The sequence below is a fragment of the Lacerta agilis genome, chromosome 5 (genome assembly GCF_009819535.1).
Source record: "Lacerta agilis isolate rLacAgi1 chromosome 5, rLacAgi1.pri, whole genome shotgun sequence".
Classification (NCBI taxonomy): domain Eukaryota; kingdom Metazoa; phylum Chordata; class Lepidosauria; order Squamata; family Lacertidae; genus Lacerta; species Lacerta agilis.
In genome coordinates this window covers 12,704,068-12,724,459 of record NC_046316.1, presented here as the reverse complement: position 1 = coordinate 12,724,459, position 20,392 = coordinate 12,704,068, and the positions used below count along the sequence as shown (strand labels likewise).

The 20,392-nt window shown below is 45.0% G+C and overlaps 1 protein-coding gene across 17 annotated transcripts in view; it reads left to right on the top strand.

Moving 5' to 3' along the window:
- Positions 1-20,392, top strand: part of PAX2 (paired box 2) — a 130,955-nt gene that overhangs the window by 40,200 nt on the left and 70,363 nt on the right. For 13 of the 17 annotated variants that reach the window (XM_033148647.1, XM_033148656.1, XM_033148651.1 and 10 more), the window contains 2 exons: positions 9,490-9,575; positions 19,280-19,399. In XM_033148647.1, the coding sequence (XP_033004538.1) occupies positions 9,490-9,575; positions 19,280-19,399 (206 nt within the window). Of the gene's footprint in view, positions 1-4,658; positions 4,757-9,489; positions 9,576-19,279; positions 19,400-20,392 lie in introns of those variants that run through there. The other 4 variants (XM_033148659.1, XM_033148654.1, XM_033148662.1 and 1 more) reach the window with 2 other exon arrangements.

Sequence of the window (20,392 nt, the reverse complement as noted above, 5' to 3'; positions counted from 1 at the left end):
CCAGGATAACAAAAGGAAAGAGATGGAAGACAAGTTGGAGTCTGAGAAAATCAATGGGATATACGGCACATTCACTTAGTATTTCATAATTCTTTCTTACACACACAATGTCCTGGACATACACAGAAATAAGGAGATATATTTTCCCGAGGCTACGTTCTCCTAGCTGCATATACACAAATGCAGCATAGTCTTAGGTGTGATGTAACTCTTGGGGATAATGTGAAAGGCAAAAATTAAAAATAAAGGCTCGTGTACTCACAATTTGCCCGAGGGGTGTGTGTGTGTGTGTGTGTGTGTGTGTGTGTGTTTGTGTGTTTGTGTTTGTGTGTGTTATATCTGTAAGCAGAAATATTCCATTGTCTGCAAAGCACACCATGTTTGGACAGGTAGTAACACACAGCTTACAGCTCATGGTGAAATCCAGAAATGCTAACTTAGGGTTGCCATACGTCTGGAATTTCCCAGACGTATCTGGAATACTTGAGCCACAAGCAGCGTCTGGTCGGGAATCGGCAAAATGTCTGGGAAAATCCGGGCGTATGGCAGTCGTTTTTGCTGATTTCCCTCAGAAATAGCTGAAAATGTCCAATTCCTTTGTGGTTTTGCTCAATAATTTTGGCCAAAACTGAAAAAAAAGCTCAATAACTTTTCTGTCTAGATTTTCACTTTTTGAAATATGGCAAACCTAGCTCAACTAGAACTTTATCTTCCCCCTCACATAGTTGCACTTCTGAAAATCCTGAACAATACAGTTGCCAGGATCCCTTGGAGGGAAGTAACGCAGACTCTCTCTATTTTCCAGGGACAGTCCTGGATTTACAGAAGCCACCCCAGCTTCTGATTTGATCGTGGAATGTCCTGCTTTTCCTTAGGACATCTCTGTTTTCTTTGGAGAAATGTTGGAGGGTATGACAGGACATCCCTATTAACATTGGATAAAAGTTGGAGGGTATGGAGTTATCTGACCCCTGAGCCATCTGAAGGCAGCCCTGTATAGGGAAGTTTTTAATGTTTTATTATGTTTTTATATAGGTTGGAAGCTGCACAGAGTGGCTGGGGCAACCCAGTCAGATGAGTGGGGAGTAATGATGATGATGATGATAATAAACAATAAATAATAAATAATAAATAGAATAGGGTGTCCCTATTTTCATCAGAGAAATGTTGGAGGGTATGGCAACGTGCTTGAAATATGTGCTTGCTGTGCTCTGAATGCATGCAGTGAATCTGCCCTTAGATAAAAAGTTAGCTCCAGAGCTGCTAGTTAGAATCATAGAACCATCAAACTGTAGAGTTGGAAGGGACCCTGAAATCTGACATAGTCTGCATCCAGAAAAGGCAGTTATAGGTAAGCACGACCTCTGCAGTCACCCTGGGCGCCATGCTGTGGGGGCCGCCAAAATAATGCTGTAGAATGGAGCGAGAGAGATTGAGGGGTGCTCCAGAATTTTAGCTTTTCTTCTTCCTCTTCTTCTTCTTCTTTGCCGATCACTCATAGCCGAGTAAGATTGTCTTCCATGAACACGATCTTAACAGTGAGTCCATAAGTGACTGTGGAGGCCAATTCTGGATCCGCACGTCCTTCCGCAGTGGGGACATAGGTTTCCGGGCAGGAGTTGATCACGAAGTGGATTTGTCAAGCTTTTCTTCCTCTTAGCATGTTTCTCCCTTTCGTCCTGAGTTCAAGCGTCTTCAAAGCCCATGCCCCCTTTGGTAAAGGCTGTTCTCCAATTGGAGCGCTCGCAGGCCAGTGTTTCCCAGTTGTCGGTGTTTATACTACATTTTTTTTAGATTTGCCTTCAGAGAGTCTTTAAACCTCTCTTGTTGACCACCAGCATTACGCTTTCCATTTGTAAGTTCGAAATAGAGTGGTTGCTTTGGAAGACGATAATCAGGCATCCGCACAACATGACCAGTCCAACGAAGTTGATGTTGAATAATCATTGCTTCGACACTGGTGATCTTTGCTTCTTCCAGTACACTGGCATTAGTCCGCCTGTCTTTCCAAGTGATGTGCAAATTTTTTGGGGGAGACACTGTTGATGGAATCTTTCTAGGAGTTAGAGATGGCGTTTATAAGTGGTCCCTGTTTAACAAGCATACAGTAAGGTTGGTAGTACAACAGCTTTGTAAACAAGCATTTTGGTTTCCCTGCAAATGTCCTGGTCCTCAAACACACTGCTGCTGCTGAAATCCAGAAGGGTGGAGATTCATTTCATAAGTAACTTTGCTCACATGTACTAATGCAAGGCATTCTTGTGGAAGAGAAATGGGGTAGTGCCCCTAGCTCAGTGCTGGAGGGGCTGCTTGTGTGTAGAAAGTCCTTGGTTCACTCCTTCGGATCATTCTACCTGACAAGTTTTGTGGGGCTGGAGAGTTTGATCTTTTCCTCAGCCAGATAACTTGGTTCAAGAAAAGGCTAAGTAGATGTAATAACCCTTATACATAGTGGCATGCTGTTCATGAGAATGACTTCCACGGTTCCACATGTGGTTTATGTGCCGGGCAATTCAGGATCTCTGGAAATACTTCATTTGAATTACTCCTTCGTACTCTCACTTGCCTCACAATGTCTCCTTTTGGGGGACGGTTATAGGCAGCAACTGGTGCAGTCTGCTAATAGGTGCTCAAATTGAGATAGCCAATAAACGGAAATTAACAGGCAACCCTTGTATAGGGGATTGGCTCCAATGTATGTGGCAGATGGAATATACGATAAGACTTACTTGACTAGTAGGATACAGAGTGGCACTGTTGAGAAAAGTATACCGATAATTAAGTTATTTTATTCAGTGTGAATAAATGCTATAATTTAAGTTTTTGGGTGTTTTTTTGCAGATATTTTATTGATAGGCAGGTTCCACTAATGGTCTGCCACTGGATCTTGAACTGCAAACTAATATTTGGTTTTGTTATTTACGATGTAGTATACATAGATTTCAGTAGTGATTACATTATCCATGGCTATGCATGAAGTAATTGATTTGGCCACATGAAATGACATTTATATTTGAAAAGAAAAGGCACCATATTACCTGATTTTAAAACATCTATTTTTTATTTTTATTTTTGGTGGGGAAACTCAGCAAACAACTGTCCGCACCAAACAAGTAAGGGTGTATTTTAATCTGCAATGGATTTTTGTTGAATTACTTGCTTCCATTATCTAGTTATAATCTGTAGGGGATTATATCAGTACTGTATATATATCCCTACATCTTTTTGCTCACCTTCTCATCCTACCCTGTGTGGCGGATGTTCATGGCAAAACTGGAAATTCTGAATCCAGCTATATGTAACATCAACATTGAGTAAGTGAATACAGTTCCTTCCTCTCCAGTGCTTGGACACTGAGATCCAGCGCTGAGGGCCTTCTGGCGGTTCCCTCATTGCGAGAAGTGAGGTTACAGGGAACCAGGCAGAGGGTCTTCTCAGCAGTGGCGCCCGCCCTGTGGAAAGCCCTCCCATCAGATGTCAAGGAAATAAGCAGCTGTCCTATTTTTAAAAGACATCTGAAGACAGCCCTGTTGAGGGAAGTTTTTTAATATTTAATGCTGTATTGTTTTTAACACTCGATTGGGAGCTGACCAGAGTTGCTGGGGAAACTCAGCCAGATGGGTAGGGTATAAATAATAGATATTATTATTATTATTATTATTATTACACTAATATATCAAACATTTTCTTAGGGTTTAAAAACAACAACACTGTGCTGATTTGTTGTAAAACTTGTGAAGTGGAGAGAGCCCCCCATAGCAGTCACCTGCCCATATTTTTCTAAATGGGGAAATGACAGGCCCCAGAGCAATATATTTTAAGAATCTTTAGTTGGATGTCTTTTCCCTTTCAACAGTTTTGGGGATGTGTGCCCAAAACACACATAGAATCATAGAATCATAGAGTTGGAAGAGACCACAAGGGCCATCCAGTCCAACCCCCTGCCAAGCAGGAAACACCATCAAAGCATTCTTGACAGATGGCTGTCAAGCCTCCACTTAAAGACCTCAAAAGAAGGAGACTCCACCACACTCCTTGGCAGCAAATTCCACTGTCGAACAGCTCTTACTGTCAGGAAGTTCTTCCTAATGTTTAGGTGGAATCTTCTTTCTTGTAGTTTGAATCCATTGCCCCGTGTCCGCTTCTCTGGAGCAGCAGAAAACAACCTTTCTCCCTCCTCTATATGCCATCCTTTTATATATTTGAACATGTTCATTTGAACATCTACTAAGTCCATCTGAAAAAAAAAGATGTTGGCAAAAGGCTTACAGCAGAGTAGGTATCTGCCGTCCACACACAGCAATCGAGCAGAATCAAATTTTCAGGAACCTTTTAACAACTGCTACGCAAATTGCAAGTCCTAGACGGGAATCACGGCTCACATGGCTGTGCAGAAGCTTCAAAGAGGGACTTAGGACTTCTGTGCTTCCTGAGTTAGTCCAGGACACATTTCAGAGAAGCTCGCAGTTGAGTTATTGGGAGCAAAAGAGCTGTACAAATCCTTAAGTCGAGCGAGGGCACCTCTGCCGAACGGTGGAGGGACCACAGCATGAATAGAACCTGCCATGATGACCCCAACAGCAGGAAATTCCCTTCATTGTGTGTCACCCGAGGTTGCCAGGGAGACTTCGGGTCTCATTTGTTACAGCGAATACATGGCTACGTAGTCGAACATGATACAATGTGTAGGCTTCATTCGGAACCCCTCGGGCAGATTTTGGACAGACGGACTGATGAATAGATACATTTCTACTAAGTATACATACATTATATCACTCTATTGATTTTTGAAAAGTTCCAGGTCTGCCAAGCTGTAATGAGATTTTTGAACTTTGGGCTGTGATCAATGAAAGGAATATTATTGGCCTGCAGAATTGATATAACCCCTTCTCTGCAGAGCGTTCTGCTCCCAGGCTGCCCCTGCTCCCCACGTATAGGATTCCACGAGACACTTAACCTCTCTTAGAGTGTCATCAGGCTAAAAGGAATCTAATAGTGACACAGGACTTGTGCGTAGCTCTCCGGCACTATTGCTTTCCTGTCACAAATAATTTATAGCTTTCTATTTCCATGCCTTTGCCTGCACCCCATCACTGCTTCCTGGGGCTGCTGCAGGGGAGGGGGTGCGAGTGCAGAGGTGGGATCAATATGCTCACGCAAGCATCACTTCAGGGTGCTTTGTGGGAGCAAGGAAGGAACAGTTGTAATATCTGCCCCTTTCTGTCTTCAATTGCTGGGCAGCTCTAGAACTTATCTGATTCGACGCATGTTTCTTGGCCAGCGTGGTGTAGTGGTTAAGAGCGGTAGACTTGTAATCTGGTGAACCGGGTTCGCGTCCCCACTCCTCCACATGCAGCTTCTGGGTGACCTTGGGCTAGTCACACTTCTTTGAAGTCTCTCAGCCCCACTCACCTCACAGAGTGTTTGTTGTGGGGGGAGGAAGGGAAAGGAGAATGTTAGCCACTTTGAGACTCCTTCGGGTAGTGATAAAGGGGGATATCAAATCCAAACTCTTCTTCTCTTCTTCTACTTCAAAACCACAACATGAAGGTCATGGCAGCTGTACTGCCGCTCCCCCCACCCCCACCAACCCTGCCAGGCAAAGGCTCATCTAGTCTAGCCGAATAGCTATCAACCAGGTAACTTTGGAAAACTCACAAGAGCACTTTGTTGGTTTGTTTACTGTAGAACAGGGGTGGCCAACTCCCAAGAGACTGCGATCTACTCACAGAGTTAAAAATTGGCAGTGATCTACCCCCTTTTTTGGGGGGGGGGGTTCAGGTCAAAGTTGAGCTTTTTAAAGGAAGGAGGAAGCCCCATTTTGCAGGGGTTCGGGAGGAGGTACAATGTTGAGCTTTTTTTAAGGGGAGCCACAGTTCAGCTTCTTTGGGGGGACCCAATGATCTACCAGTGATCTACCACAGACATCACGATCTACCTGTTGGACATGCCTGCTGTAGAACAACACCATACCCTCCAACATTTCTCCAATAAAAATAGGTCTGTCCTATTCCATGATGATAGTAGTAGTAGTAGTAATATATTTATACCCCACCCATCTGACTGGATTGCCCGAGCCACTCTGGGCAGCTTCCAACATAAATAAAAACATAACAGAACACTAAACCTGAAATAAATAAAAAACTTCCCTATACAGGGCTGCCTTCAGATGTCTTCTAAAGGCTGTATCTCCTTGGCTCCGGGGGGGGGGGGTGTCACATAACTCAATACACTCCAACAATTCTATGATGAAAATAGGGATCTCTTAAGAAAAAGTGGGATGTCCTGGGATCAAATCAGAAACTGGGGTGGCTCCTGTAAATCTGGGACTGCCCCTGGAAAACAGGGACACTTGGAGGGTCTGCAACACAATACAACCTACCCTGTCCTTTCTTTAGATTCTATATTCTGGTATGATCATCAGTGTTCTACCTATTTTCTGATAAGCTTGCTGCGTCGGTTTTCTGCTATCATACAAAATACTCTAAATTCACGCAGCTCGGGTAGGAGTCTTTTAGGATGCCTTCTAAAGGTTGTACAGTTACTTATCTCCTTGGCACAGGGGGTCTCATAACTCCATACCCTCCAACATTTCTCTAATGAAAATAAGGGCATCCTAAGGGAAAGCATGACATTTGGAGATCAAATCAGAAACCAGGATGGTTTCTGTAAATCTGGGACTATCCCTGGAAAATAGGGACACCTTGAGGGTCTGTGTCTGCCAGAGCCCCAGCACGATACTATTCTATTTTTTTCACATTTCCCCTAAAGCCCGCTTTTCTCTCTCTTTTTGCTTCCTGTGAACCCTAATCCCACCCAGCAGAACTCTTAAGTATGTTGAGAAAATGTACAATGTCTACAAGATCTATGTTCAACAAAGAGGTTAAACCATCTCTGTATTACTGGGTCAGGGAGCTCTGTTGACCTTGTCAGCCAGCAAAACTTGTATCATTTTTTTGTCCACTTCCTTCATGGTGACACAAAGCTGCAAGTTTCACTTCTGGCACCAAAGTTGCACTCTTTCCTGATCCAATCAGAATTATGTATTCCGGTGGCAGCTAATGAGAAAATATTAGTCTTGGAAATGTGGAGGCAGGAAGAGGGAGACTTTCCCTTTTCCTCTCCTGAAAAGGAGCTCTCGAGTTGAATTCTCACGAGTATTGAATTGTCAAGATGGAAAGTCTTACATGAGCAGATAGGCAAATCATACACTTTGTTTTGTTTTGTTTTATTTATGTCTTGAAGACACTGGTCAGATTCACAACTATGCATGGGGTCTCAGAGACTGGTTCTCAAGACTGAAGAACTGTGCAGTCGTGGGATACAAGCCCCATGGCAGAGCATAGCAAAGTGCCTGGACAGCATTCCTTTCGGAGAAAGAACTTCTGTGGGCTGCCACGTTTACTTTGTTGGGAGATTTGTGATCAGATCTCTTGTGTGTGTGTGTGTGTGTGTGTGTGTGTGTGTGATTTTTAATGTAATAACTACCAGGGTGTGTGTCTGGCTCTCTGAATCAGATTGGATTGGAGGGAATGGTTAACTGTTTTCCTTTATGCTATTTTCCCAATTAAAATCATGCCCTGAAGTTCCTATTTCCCCCTTGGGCAAGAATTTATAATAAATATGGGACCTGTGGTTTTCCCTCTGCTGCTTTGGAGAGTGTGTGATTTTTCGTTAGGAAATCTGTGTGTGTGTGTGTGTGTGAGAGAGAGAGAGAGAGAGAGAGAGAGAGAGAGAGAGAGAGAGAGAGAGAGTGTTAACCACATTCTACCAGCACCACAGTAACAACAACAGCAACAACAACAAATAATTTATTTGTACCTCGCCCATCTGGCTGGGTTTCCCCAGCCACTCTGGGCGGCTTCCAACAAAGATTTAAAAAAAAAAATACATTAAAATGTCACACATTAAAAACTTCCCTAAACAGGGCTGCCTTCAGATGTCTTCTAAATGTCAGGTAGTTGTTTATCTCTTTGACATCTGGTGGGAGGGCGTTCCACAGGGCGTTCCACCCACCCTCCCCACAATGGCTTTTACATTTTTAAAAACTGTGGATTTTCCAGCCTCATGTCTAGTTTCGTCCTTTCGGGCCAGCTACAAACACTCATGACATTCTGAAAGCTTTGTTAAAGCCCATGGCCCGTTCTTCATCCAGTCTGTAAGCATGTTTACTCATAAGGAAACCCTTCCAAGTTCAATGGAATTTGCTAGGGAGTCCTGGTAAATACTCCTATGATTGTAGCCTTCATCAACCTTCCCAGCCAAAATGAAGTCTAAGCAGAGCCATCTCTCAAGGCATTTTGTTGCCTGAAGCGAAATACAAGATGGCGCCTCCACTCCCATTCCATATACAGAAGCCAGCTGAACTGCTAGTTGAATATTATTTCAATACTGTGGTGAAGGGGATAGTGTCCTCTACCACAACTTAGGTCAAAAGGCCACATGTGAGTGCAGAATAGGCCATGTGGGAGACTTAGGAGGAACACTGATGGGGGACACCATTAATGTTACCTAGCATCTGCCACCAGAGGTGGGTATTATCACTGTATCTAATGGTAGGGCTGGCCCTGAACCTATGTAAGCACAACTACATCTGAACACATACACAGATTGTTACATTTGTCTCTTCTTTTCTTTCCCGCTGTGCCTGTTCTCTTGTCCCATCCCTAATCTCAATATTTATCTTGTAAGACTTGGTGCAAGACTGACTTTTGGCTTAAATTACTCTGTATGGTTGTGTATATAAAGGAAGATGTTAAGAACAATGGGTAGTGTTCAACTGAATTTTACTCAAGAGTAGGTACATTGAAGTTAATGGCGCTAATTTAGGCTCATTAACGTCAGGGGGGCTACTCTGAGCATAACTTAATTGTGTATCACCCAATGTTGACAATCCTTTCACCAATAAAAGAGATCCTCATAGAAAATGGCAATGACTATATGTCTTTAAATACATTATTTACATGTTGCTAAACTTCCTAGACCATCCTTAAGGGCAGTTTACTCCAACCCGCTTCTTTCTCTTGTAAAAATCGAATTATAGTCCTAAACAGTTACTTCATTAAGAAGTGAGACGTAAACCAACTCCCATAATGCATTTGTGTCCCAGTGACAATACATTCTACATACCTGAGCAAATTGAATGCAAACTGAAACACAGCCACCTTTTGAAATCTGCACTTCTCTGAATTATCCCGTATAGTTAGTTCTTCTACCGAAAAAAACCATGCAAAAAAATGCATATGTTAGGAGAAACTGTTTTCAAAAGAATATGCACATTTTGCACAATTGCATTCAAAAATATGAATGCTAAGAGAAGTGCTCGCTCAAATATGTTTTTTCAAATTTTCGCGAGGACTTTTTAATCGGAATTTTAAAAGTGACATGGAAACGTGGCAAATGAGCTTAAGACCGGGGGAGGGGGGGAATTAGAAACCGAAAGAGACGGATTTAATAGCTAGTATGTTTGGTTTTTTTTTGTTTTGGCAGGATCATCCGAACCAAAGTGCAGCAGCCATTCCACCCAACACCAGATGGGAGTGCGACTGGAGTCACTGCACCTGGACATACTATAGGTAAGATGAAACCAGAGAGGTGGGGATGGCGGGGCAGAAGGGAGGGAGGGAGGGAGAAAGTAATGTCAGGAATTGAGTGGTCTCATACACAGGTCCCGCACACAGTTAAACAAAAGGACGAGGTTAAGTGAGGGGTGGTACAGCTCAATCCAGCCTCCTTGAAGGTTTCTGCTCCAAATGTCTAACCAGCTGTGGCCACCGGACTGTCCCCCAGGTCTGTCCATGGCACATTATCCCCCGAGTAATGTACAGTCATACCTTGGTTTTCGAACAGCTGAGTTCTTGAATGTTTTGGCTCCCAAACGATCAAAAAGCAGAAGTGACTGTTCCAGTTTGCAAACTATTTTTGGAAGCCGAACGTCCGGCGGGGCTTCCGCAGCTTCCGATTGGCTGCCGGAGCCACACTTTGGTTTTGGAAGTTGAACGGACTTCCGGAACAGATTGCTTTCGACTTCCAAGGTACGACTGTATATGCATTAAAAGAGTTGTGCAAGCGTTCCCAGAAGCATAAATAAACACCCCTCTCCAATTTTATTATTAGTAATATAGCAACACTAACTCCAATCCAATTCCTGTAGGATGGTATATTTTGGGTCGGTGAGGGGAGAAATAGCCTTTCGGTTGCATTATTTACTCAAAAGGAGGTGGTGTGTACATCCACAGTAGAAAAGGGGGGGGTGCAGCCATGACTGGTCCTACCATTAGGCAAGGTGAGGCAATCACCAGACAACAGGCAGCAGTAGCTACCTGTGGTTTTTCTTCCTGAGCCCCTGGCCCTCTGTTGCCTCACTGCCCTACTGAGGCTCCCCAATCTGGCCTGCTGCCTTACGTGTGGTAGACAGTATCCCACCAACAGCACTCAGCCAGCTTTTATATGTGGAATTGGGAGAGCAAAACATCTTTCCCACCCTTCTGGCAACATAATAAATTAGGCTGGTCCTGTGTGCATCCTTCCAAAGGGTTGTAAAAATTAGAGTGGGAAGGTAATGTTTACAAATGAAATTATAGTCAACACAATGAGGAGAAGAGTATCCTCACAGAGAGTGGTTTCCAAACTTTTTTCAAAGGGGGCCAGATTTGATGAAGCCTAAAGGTAAAGGTAAAGGGACCCCTGACCATTAGGTTCAGTCGTGGATGACTCTGGGGTTGCGGCGCTCATCTCGCTTTATTGGTCAAGGAAGCCGGCGTACAGCTTCCGGGTCATGTGGCCTGCATGACTAAGCCGCTTCTGGCGAACCAGAGCAGCACACGGAAACGCAGTTTACCTTCCCGCCAGAAAGTATTTATCTTACTTGCACTTTGACGTGCTTTCGAACTGCTAGGTTGGCAGGAGCAGGGACCGAGCAATGGGAGCTCACCCCATCGTGGGGATTTGATCCGCCGACCTTCTGATCGGCAAGCCCTAGGCTCTGTGGTTTAGACCACAGCGCCACCCGTGCCTGCTCGACCAAGATTGACAAAGATTGCAGGTTTGGTCCCTGTATGGAACAGCTGCATATTAGGATCGGACTAGATGTTCCACAGGGTCCCTTCCAGCTCTACAATTCTATGATTCTATAATATTTGTTGGAAGTAGGCTGGGCCCTCTCAGTGTTGAGGGGGTGGAGGAGACCGAGTGTGGAGCCAAACGTGGCGCCGCCTCATTGGCTGGCTCCTCCAGAGCGCTTGGTCTCCTTTAGATGATTGCACACCATGTGGGACGCAACTGGTGTGATGCACATGGCTGCACGCCAGGCCCCCTCAATCTCAGGGGCAACTTGGCACCTCTCTGCACATGTACAGGGCAGGATGTAGGTTTGATGTGGCCCTAAGCTACTGAAGGTAATGGGGCCCTTTATATGTCCAGCTGTCCTTTGTCAACAACAAATTCTCACTGTTTTTTTGTGTTGAATATATGCTATATGGTACCCTATATATAGAAATGAGCAAACCAGTGATATTTTAGGGAGCAACTGACAGGCGCATCATAGGAGCCTACACAACACAAAACACTGTTGCTGTATGTAGGTTTTATTTTATTTGTTTTTTATCTTATACTTTGGAAATGTACATCCAGGTTGTTGTTTTCCTTTATTTTTTGGGGGGGGGCCAAGAGATTGGGGCCCTAAGCTATAGCTCGTTTAGCTTATACATAAATCTGGCACTGTACATGTGCTATCTTCCTGCTTGGCAGGGGGTTGGACTGGATGGCCCTTGTGGTCTCTTCCAACTCTGTGATTCTATTCTATGATTCTATGATCCACCTCTAGCTCTCTCCAAAGGGCAGCGCGAAACAAGCAGGAACCCAACAGGTGCGAGGAGACACCTTTATTAGTCCAAGTGAGTGGTATAGATTCCAACGTTTCTTTAGAAGCAATTAGCTCTTCTCTAAGGGACTGTCAGAATCAGGATTAGCTCAAATCTATTGCAAGCTCAGCTGCCATGGAGGTAGTCCGTATGTCAGTGGCTCATTTTGGAGCTAGTCATCTAAGAAACTGTAATAGATGTAGCCTATTTCTTTTTCTGTCAGGCCCCTGATGAAGAGCTAATTGTTCAAAAGAGGTTGGGATTTATACCTCTTGGATGAATACGCTTGTTCCCTGCACCTGCTGAATTTCTGGTTCTTCTGAACTTAGGTTCCTGCTACTTCTACACTTCTTTCCCAAACCGTCTCCACCTGCAGTCTTTGTACATACTGATGTTAAAAATATTTACGCTTAATATATATTAGTCTAGCAAATGAATTGGTTAATTATTGCAACCCTAATTTATATATTTGGATACTGATGGTTTTTTGTAGTCGTTTTAAACTGTCCTGTTGATGTAACAGGGAATAGTTCATATTTCCCCCAAACTGATTGCTAAAAGCGCCTTAAAGCTATACTTTCTTTCTTACTAGATTGTTACATTTTCTATGGTTAAGGTATGGGAAACGGTCGCCTTTGCAAAGGTGGCAGGTGACCGCAATGCAACTTGTGAATTTGTCTAATTATAATTTATTAACAGATAGAATAACAAGCAGAAAGCCAGTCTATCAATCAAAGGAGCTTATTAGAAAGCTTACCAGGAATTCTTTGATCAGAAATTTACTAAGGGGAGGTTAGTTGCTCAAAACCTGCTGTCACCAGTCTTGTCCCACAATACACAGCTAGAGGACATTGTGTATTTTCTTGGTTGCGCATTAAGATGTTCCTGAGCAATGTGTTCCAGTACATTCTCTTGATGTGGGGAGTGCTGCAGGAATGGCTTTCTAATTCCTGCTTAAGACCTTAGTTGTCTCTGCATACCTGCTTGAACGGCACCCCTTCTTGGGTACCCCTTGCAGACCGAGATTACTCTGTGTCCCAGAACCCCTAAAATGTGCAGAGATTCTGTGGCTAGCCTAGGGATTCCTTGGCAGATAAACTGAGGAAGGAGGGTTTCCCCAGGGGCAGGAAATTTAAAAACCACAGCAGCAAGGGATTTTATGGTGGTGGTGGCAGCGGCAATGGTGATGAGACGCCCGGCAGTGATTGGCCGTGGTGCCCTGATGTCACAGAGGGGAAAGGCAGGCGGAATAGGCTAAGGTGGTTATTGCCTGAGGCACTCTACCCAAAAGGGCAACTGAGCCTGGGAAAAGTGGTGCAGAAGAAGGAGGTGCATAGGAAAGGATAAAGTTGAAGGGAAATTTGGGGGGGGGAGGCTGAAGCTAAAAAGACTCAAGCAATTGCATGCTACATCAGCTGAAGTACAGTGTTCAGATCACGAGAAGCAATGGCACCACTCTTTGGTACTGGAGCAGAATGTCCAGTTCTGGGCACTGCAGTTTAAGGAGGACATCAACTAAGTGTAATATCAGGCTTCGGGGGAGCGGCTTCCTCCCTTCCCTTAGCTGTGGATAAGCAAAACAAAGCAAAAATAGTCTCTTACCATTTAAAGAGATTTAAACGGTCACAGAGAAAGAACAAAGAGTCCATTCTCGGAGTAAAGGTGCTCTCAATTAAGGTTCCCACCCACTTCCCCCCGAGTCACTTCCTCGTCTTGCAACCTGATCTCGCAACCACTGTGCCTTCTGTGCTGCTACCTTATCTAATCTACGTGACCTTGGACTGATCGGCTGGACACTTTCCATCGAACCAGAGTCCGTTAACTCTCTCCCTCTCTCCTGGTTCTTCTTCTCCTAGCTGTTCACCACCTACCGTGGTAGTTCTTCCCAACCTTTGTCTGCAGAACTGTGCCCCTCTACAAACCACTGTTCCAATTCTATATTTCTCCACTGTTCCTGGGCAGCTTCGGGATCCTGGTCAGGAGCTGGGGGAGGGGGAGGCTCCCACCATTCCTCATCTGTGCAGCCCTCCTCAGCACGGTCTCTGACATGTAATGTACCTGGAGGAGAGCTACAAAGATTGTGAAGAGCCTGGACAACATCCCATGGGAAAAGGTTGAAGGAACTGACTTTGTTTAGTCTGGAAGGGGCAGCTAAGAGGCAATACGATAGCCACCTAAAAATATTTTGATAGTCTCTCATAGATGATGGAGCTCTGGAGGGTAGAATGGAGCTGCAGAGAGTAGGATTCAAATTAACGGGTTCAAATTATAAGAACTTTCTGATGGTACAAACTGCTCAACAATGGGCCTGATGGTCACCTGCCGGGGATGCTGTAGTACTGAATTTCCTACATTAGCAGGGGACAGGTGAAACAATCTTAGAGATGCCTCCAAACTCTGTGATTCAATTAATATGGCAGTACTTGCCTTCCATCGGCATCAATTTTCAGCATTGCCAGCAGGGCAGGCTGGAGATTTCTGGGGGCCCTTGGGCAGAGAATGTCAGTGGGCCCCTTTCCCCCTTCCTTTCTTCCTCAAACCACACTCTTCCCTCCCTCTTGGGCTCCCCCTTTTAAAGTAAAACAGACCTTGAATAACAGGGCAAACCCCAATGTCAATGTTTCAATGGTGTTTCAAACATACGTGGTTTCACTTAAACACGCAGTGCCTGTAATCAGTATGGCAGATTCAAGTCCTGCCCAGGCCTACTGAGCAGAACCGGCCTGCCCGTGAGGCAGAGTGAAGTATCTCCCTCAGGTGGCAGAAGTGCAAGCGCTGGCACCCTGCCCACCCCACGGCACAGTGTGCAGTGTTTCTGCTCATCTTCCCTGCCATGGGGTGGAGAACATGAGCAGCAATGCCTTGAGGTGTTCCCTAACTCTCGCCAAGTTTGGTGTGTGTGGGGGACACGTTTGGTCGCTGGCGGAAGAGGGCCACAGTGATGGGGGGAGATGGCTGCACATTCCCGTTTCACCTCAGGTGCTGAAACAGGATAGGCCACCCTTCCTAATTTGTGTTGGGATGCAGATACACACCCTAGAAGGAAAATGGGATTTTGCTGGTTAGTTGTACAGGAATATGGGAAATGTGTTGTTTAACTGGGTGACACTTGTCAGCAACACTGAGCTCCAGTAACCAATTACAGTGGTACCTTGGTTAGCGAACGGCTTAGTTGTCGAACAAATCGGCTCCCGGACGCTGCAAACCCAGAAGTTCTGGTTTGCGAATGTTTTTCGGAATCCGAACGTCTGACGCAGCTTCTGTTTGAGTGCAGGAAGCTCCTGCAGCCAATCGGAAGCCACACCTTGGTTTTTGAACGGTTTCAGGAGTCGAACGGACTCCTGGAATGGATTACGTTCGAGAACCAAGGTACAGGCTTGTTTGGAAGGAGTGAGCCTATGCAGGGGATATTCCCATGAAGCCTTTCACTGTTAGCCATGCTGTGATTCTAATATTTACCTGTCGTGTAATAGACTCTTGAAAAATAGTGGGTATGTGTCAGTGGTATGTGGGGAATTTTTTTCGTAGGGGGAAAGTTAGGGCCAGAGGCACCAGCTTGCAAGGGGGATTGTGGGGGGGCTGACATCGCAACATCCCGTGCATGACCATCATGCCTCCCTCCCTAAGCCAGACAGAAGCTTCCTGGACTTTGGGAAGGAGGTGTCAGGCCTCTGACAGGATGATGGAGCCCTCGTACTCCTTTCAAAAGCTGGGGAGGCCTTGGGAAAGTGGCAGGAGGGTCTTGGACCCATCCGAGCATCGTGCATCCCTGCCCCGCCCCCAAGATGGGCAGAAGCTTCCTGGACTTTGGGAAGGAGGCAACAGGCTTTAATACTTTAATACTCTGATTTACCGGGAAAATTTAGGGGATTAACCTAGTCCCCATAGTCCACTGACCACACGCCACTGGTACGTGTGTGTTTTAAACAAGCAACTTACCAGCTTCTCGCGTTCACAGAAAACTATGTTCAAAAGTATGGTGTACATTTACTGCTAAAAATATAGCAAGCAGAAGGACTTGGGTGAGATATTTCAGTGGCTAAGAAATACAACTGGTGAACTTAGGAGAGTTTCTTTTCTTTTCTTTTAACAGTCATTCAAAAATTATTTTAACTTTGACATTACAGGGCCAACAATTTGCCCTGCAGTAAACTCAAACTTCCCTAAGCATTAATGTGCCTTATTTTTTGTAAAGTGAAATCTCATTTAAAAGAGTTTCAAAGCTGCTCCGAGGACGGACAAGGTGAGCTTGTGGCGGCAGCACAGGCACTTTGCATAACATTTGCACATGCTAATTGATGCAAATTTGGAAGGGTTGCTATAATTTAAATAGCGAGGGAGACTGGGACCAGGTGATGTGGGTGCCTGCTCCCTCTGCTCTCCAGGCACTAACTGCCGATGGGCAACTTTCATGCTACCCTGCTCTACCTTCTAATAGTTCTCCATCATTAAATGGTACCCAGCCCAGCAAATGGAAGATGTCTTCAAATGCAGGAAGACTGTTCTCTAGCTCTGACATCCCCTCAAATGTAGGACGATGCTCATTAATGGCAAATAGATGTTTTGATCCAACAACTCTTTTTTATCTGCTGCACTTGTCTCTGCTGTTACGCTTTATTTTGCTTTTGCATTTTATTGCGTTTCGTGGTTCATTTTAATTGCTGTTAACAGCCCAAAGTGATGCGTACAGCAGATTATGAAGTAACAGGCACCTGCCAATCAGTGCTGACGCACGGGATACGTTTTCTTTGAATTGGCTTTTACTGAGCTTAACGCCGGATAAAGAGGTAGCTTTCTAACTGCAAGCCACGGATCTGCTTCACACATCCCACTAAGCCAATATTTAGAGGAGAGATGTTTGCGGCCATTTTGCCTCATCGCTAGTCTTTTTTTTTGCACCTCTCCCTGCAAGGTTTGCTCCAGGATTCCTGCTTAACCAGGAGTTCTAACCAACAACAAACCAGGCCAGCCGGGGTCCTTTCAGAATGGCTTCACTGCTCACTTTAGGTTCTGTTTATACGCTTGGTTAGAGCACGGTGCTGAAAATGCCAAGGTTGCAGGTTCGATTCCTCTGTTTCCATTGCAGGAGGTTGGACAAGATGGTCCTCAGAGTCCCTACCAAATCTATGATTCTATACTTCCTTGATATTCAGTTTTGGAAAGCACCAATTTTGGCTGTCTCAGGGGGTGAGGCTGTTGGGGAGGAGAGTGGCCCTTTCAGATTAAGTTCCTGGGGATGCAGAATTTTTCTGCTGGCAGACCCGTAGCTAGACTGGGTCATGGAGAGTCCTAAGGGGACAGACTGTAGGACAGAGAGAGGCTGTTTGCCTTTAGAAGTGCATGTACATGGTTCAATACATCAACAGCCTTTACGAAAGGAATACTTGAAAAAGGCTGTGGACTGCATGTCATGAGGAAAGAGGCCTTCTCTCCCCCCCCCCTGCTCATCCCCCACAAGTGGAACAGGTGCTGGGAAGAAAACTTCCAGCAGTTGGGGCATTTTCAGACCAAAAAAAAAAATTGTGGCTTGTTTAAACACTCTTGGACTACTGCAATGTGCTCTACGTGGGGCTACCTTTGAAGGTGACCCAGAAACTACAATTAATCCAGAATGCAGCAGCTAGACTGGTGACTGGGGGTGGCTGCTGAGACCATATAACACCGGTCCTGAAAGACCTTCATTGGCTCCCTGTACGTTTCTGAGCACAATTCAAAGTGTTGGTGCTGACCGTTAAAGCCCTAAACGGCCTCGGTCCTGTATACCTGAAGGAGCAGCTCCACCCCCACTGTTCAGCCTGGACACTGAGGTCCAGCACCAAGGGCCTTCTGGCGGTTCCCTCACTGTGAGAAGTGAGGTTGTAGGGAACCAGGCAGAGGGCCTTCTCGGTAGTGGCACCCGCCCTGTGGAACGCCCTCCCATCAGATGTCAAGGAAACAAACAACTACCTTACTTTTAGAAGACATCTGAAGGCAGCCCTGTTTACAGAAGTTTTTAATGTTTGATGTTCTATCGTGTTTTTAATATTCTGTTGGGAGCCGACCAGAGTTTCCCCAGCCAGATGGGCGGGGTATAAATATATTATTATTATTATTATTATTATTATTATTATTATTATTATTATTATTATTATTTTGCAAATGCGGAGTTGGCAACCCATGTGTGTTTAGCTACCATGTAGTTCCACCCTCTATTGACCGTGAGACTGGCATCTAGTTTTTGACAGTTCTAGTACCCAACAGCATAAGCTGTTTAGAAGGCTAGCAGGATGACAATGGGTTGTAAACAGTGCTCTAATTATGGGGAGGGGTGTCAGGAAGCCGGAGAGTCCTTTAACAAAACCCACAAACCAAGTCCCCAAGTCCCTAAATTTAACTAAATCATATATATCTGTTAGAAACGGTTGCCAAAGGCACCACCACAAAAGTTAAGAGGGCTGCCCAACCCTGAAGTGTACCTTCTGTAACTCAAGCACTGGTTGTAAATAATATCTTCTCTTGTGTGAGCTGCAGCTGCAGGTTGAACTGCTTTAAAATTTAGCGTCCCCCTCATGTTGCAAAATTCTAATCTTCCCTATCGGATCTGAATATTCATTCTCTCTCTCTCACCCGCCAACCCACCATGCCTAGTCTTGTGGAATGCTCTTCCAACAGAGATTCAGGAGGCATCTTCAGTTTTTATACATTTCCTGAAAGCTTTTCTAATCTGCTAGGCTTCTGCAGACAATGAAAGAGAGAGAGAGAAATATTATTTTTACGGTTAGACAGTGATCTGCGATAGATAATGTACAGTGCTTTGATTTTTATCATTATTTTTAAAAATGCATTACAGTGGTGCCCCGCTAGACGAAAATAATTCGTTCTACGAGTGTCTTCGTAGAGCGAATTTTTCGTCTAGCGAATCGGCAATGCAGCGCAGAGGTTTTCGCGCCGAAATTTTTTTCGTCTTGCGAGGCAGCCCCATTGACTTTTTCGTCTTGCAGGGCAGCCTTCCGCTAGCGAATGCCATTTGTCTAGCGGGTTTTTCGTCTAGCGAGGCATTCGTCTAGCGCTGCAGCACTGTATACACATTTCCGTTCTGAAAATAAGTAAATAAATCCTACGCACAACGCAGTCTTGTAAAACGCAAACCAAAATAGATGTAGGCGAAACCGATTGCAGAGTTGGGGTTTTCAGCATAACCAGGAGAATTCTAGCCAGCCTTGAACATACTGAGATAGGTTGTGTGACAGAAATAAGTGTTTTGCAAAGGATTTGCAAGCTATGTTGACTGCTGAAAGGCATTTTTTGGCGAAGGGGTGGGGGTCTCCCTTAGTGGGGTGAGCAGCAGGGCCACCTCCGGAGAGGCTAGGGTGTGATCCTGTAGCTTTCTACCTTTTGCTCTCCTCATGGGCCTCTCTCTCCCTTTTCATTTTGTCCAGTTCCCAGTACGGCCTCCCCTCCCGTCTCCAGTGCCTCCAATGATCCGGTGGGCTCCTACTCCATTAATGGGATTCTGGGGATTCCTCGGTCGAATGGAGAGAAGAGAAAACGTGACGAAGGTAGGGGGAGGGAGGGGTTCATCCTCCCTTTTTTATTTCCTTTTTCTTTCCCCCCATCCCCTTTGCTCTGCCCCTCTCATCCCCATTCTCTTTGCCCCTTCCTTTTACCACCCCTAAGCTCCAGTTTTGGACCAGGATTCGCAGGTGCTTTGCATATTGGATTAGTCATAGATCAGGGATGGTTTCCCATCACCAACACCACCACAACTCGATTGGCCCGGAAAGTCTTTCATGACCAGCTGAATCCTCGTTAGGAGGCAAAGCCAGCCTATTTTGTTCCCGGAGCCAAGGCACAAACTCCCTTCCCAGTTTCTAGATGGAGCCTTGCACTCACACCAAGGTGGATCATCCTGAATTTCTAATCAAAGGCAGCAAAAGGGTGATTCTGGAAAGATCCACTTTGTATACCCAACCCCCAAGCAATATTTAAGACAAGAAACAAAATCTGGCTTTCAGCGCCAGGTAAGAGGAACGTTTAGGAATGTGAGAATTATTTTTAAGGAGAGAGAGAGAGACACAGCTGCTGTGTGTTTTTTTTTTGGGCACCCTACAAATAAAACATGCATTCAAAATTGGAAAACGGGGGGAAATGTTCTCCTCTTTTTGCCCGTCTCTTTAGCTCATGGTTTGCAAGCCCAAAATGAAAGAATTAAGTTGTGCAATGTAATTGATCTATGTGATCTCGTACAGATTAGCTTCTCTGGTGTCTCTGCCCTTAAGTTTTTTATGGGGTGATAAGCTTTGCACACTGACGGATGTGATTTTTGGGGAGCTTTCAGAAAAAAGGTAGAGATATAATTTCCTTTCTTTCTGGAAGGATATGTTTTTATGTCCGGCACCACAACTAATTCATAGCCTTTCACTAGGCAATGGTGACTTTTGCCTATACTATTCCATCAAACGCTGATCCGCACATGCCAGTCCATGTTGCCAGGTACCAATAACGATTCCTGAAAATGTAGATGGTCTCCGTTTGTTTCCAGCTGGTATATG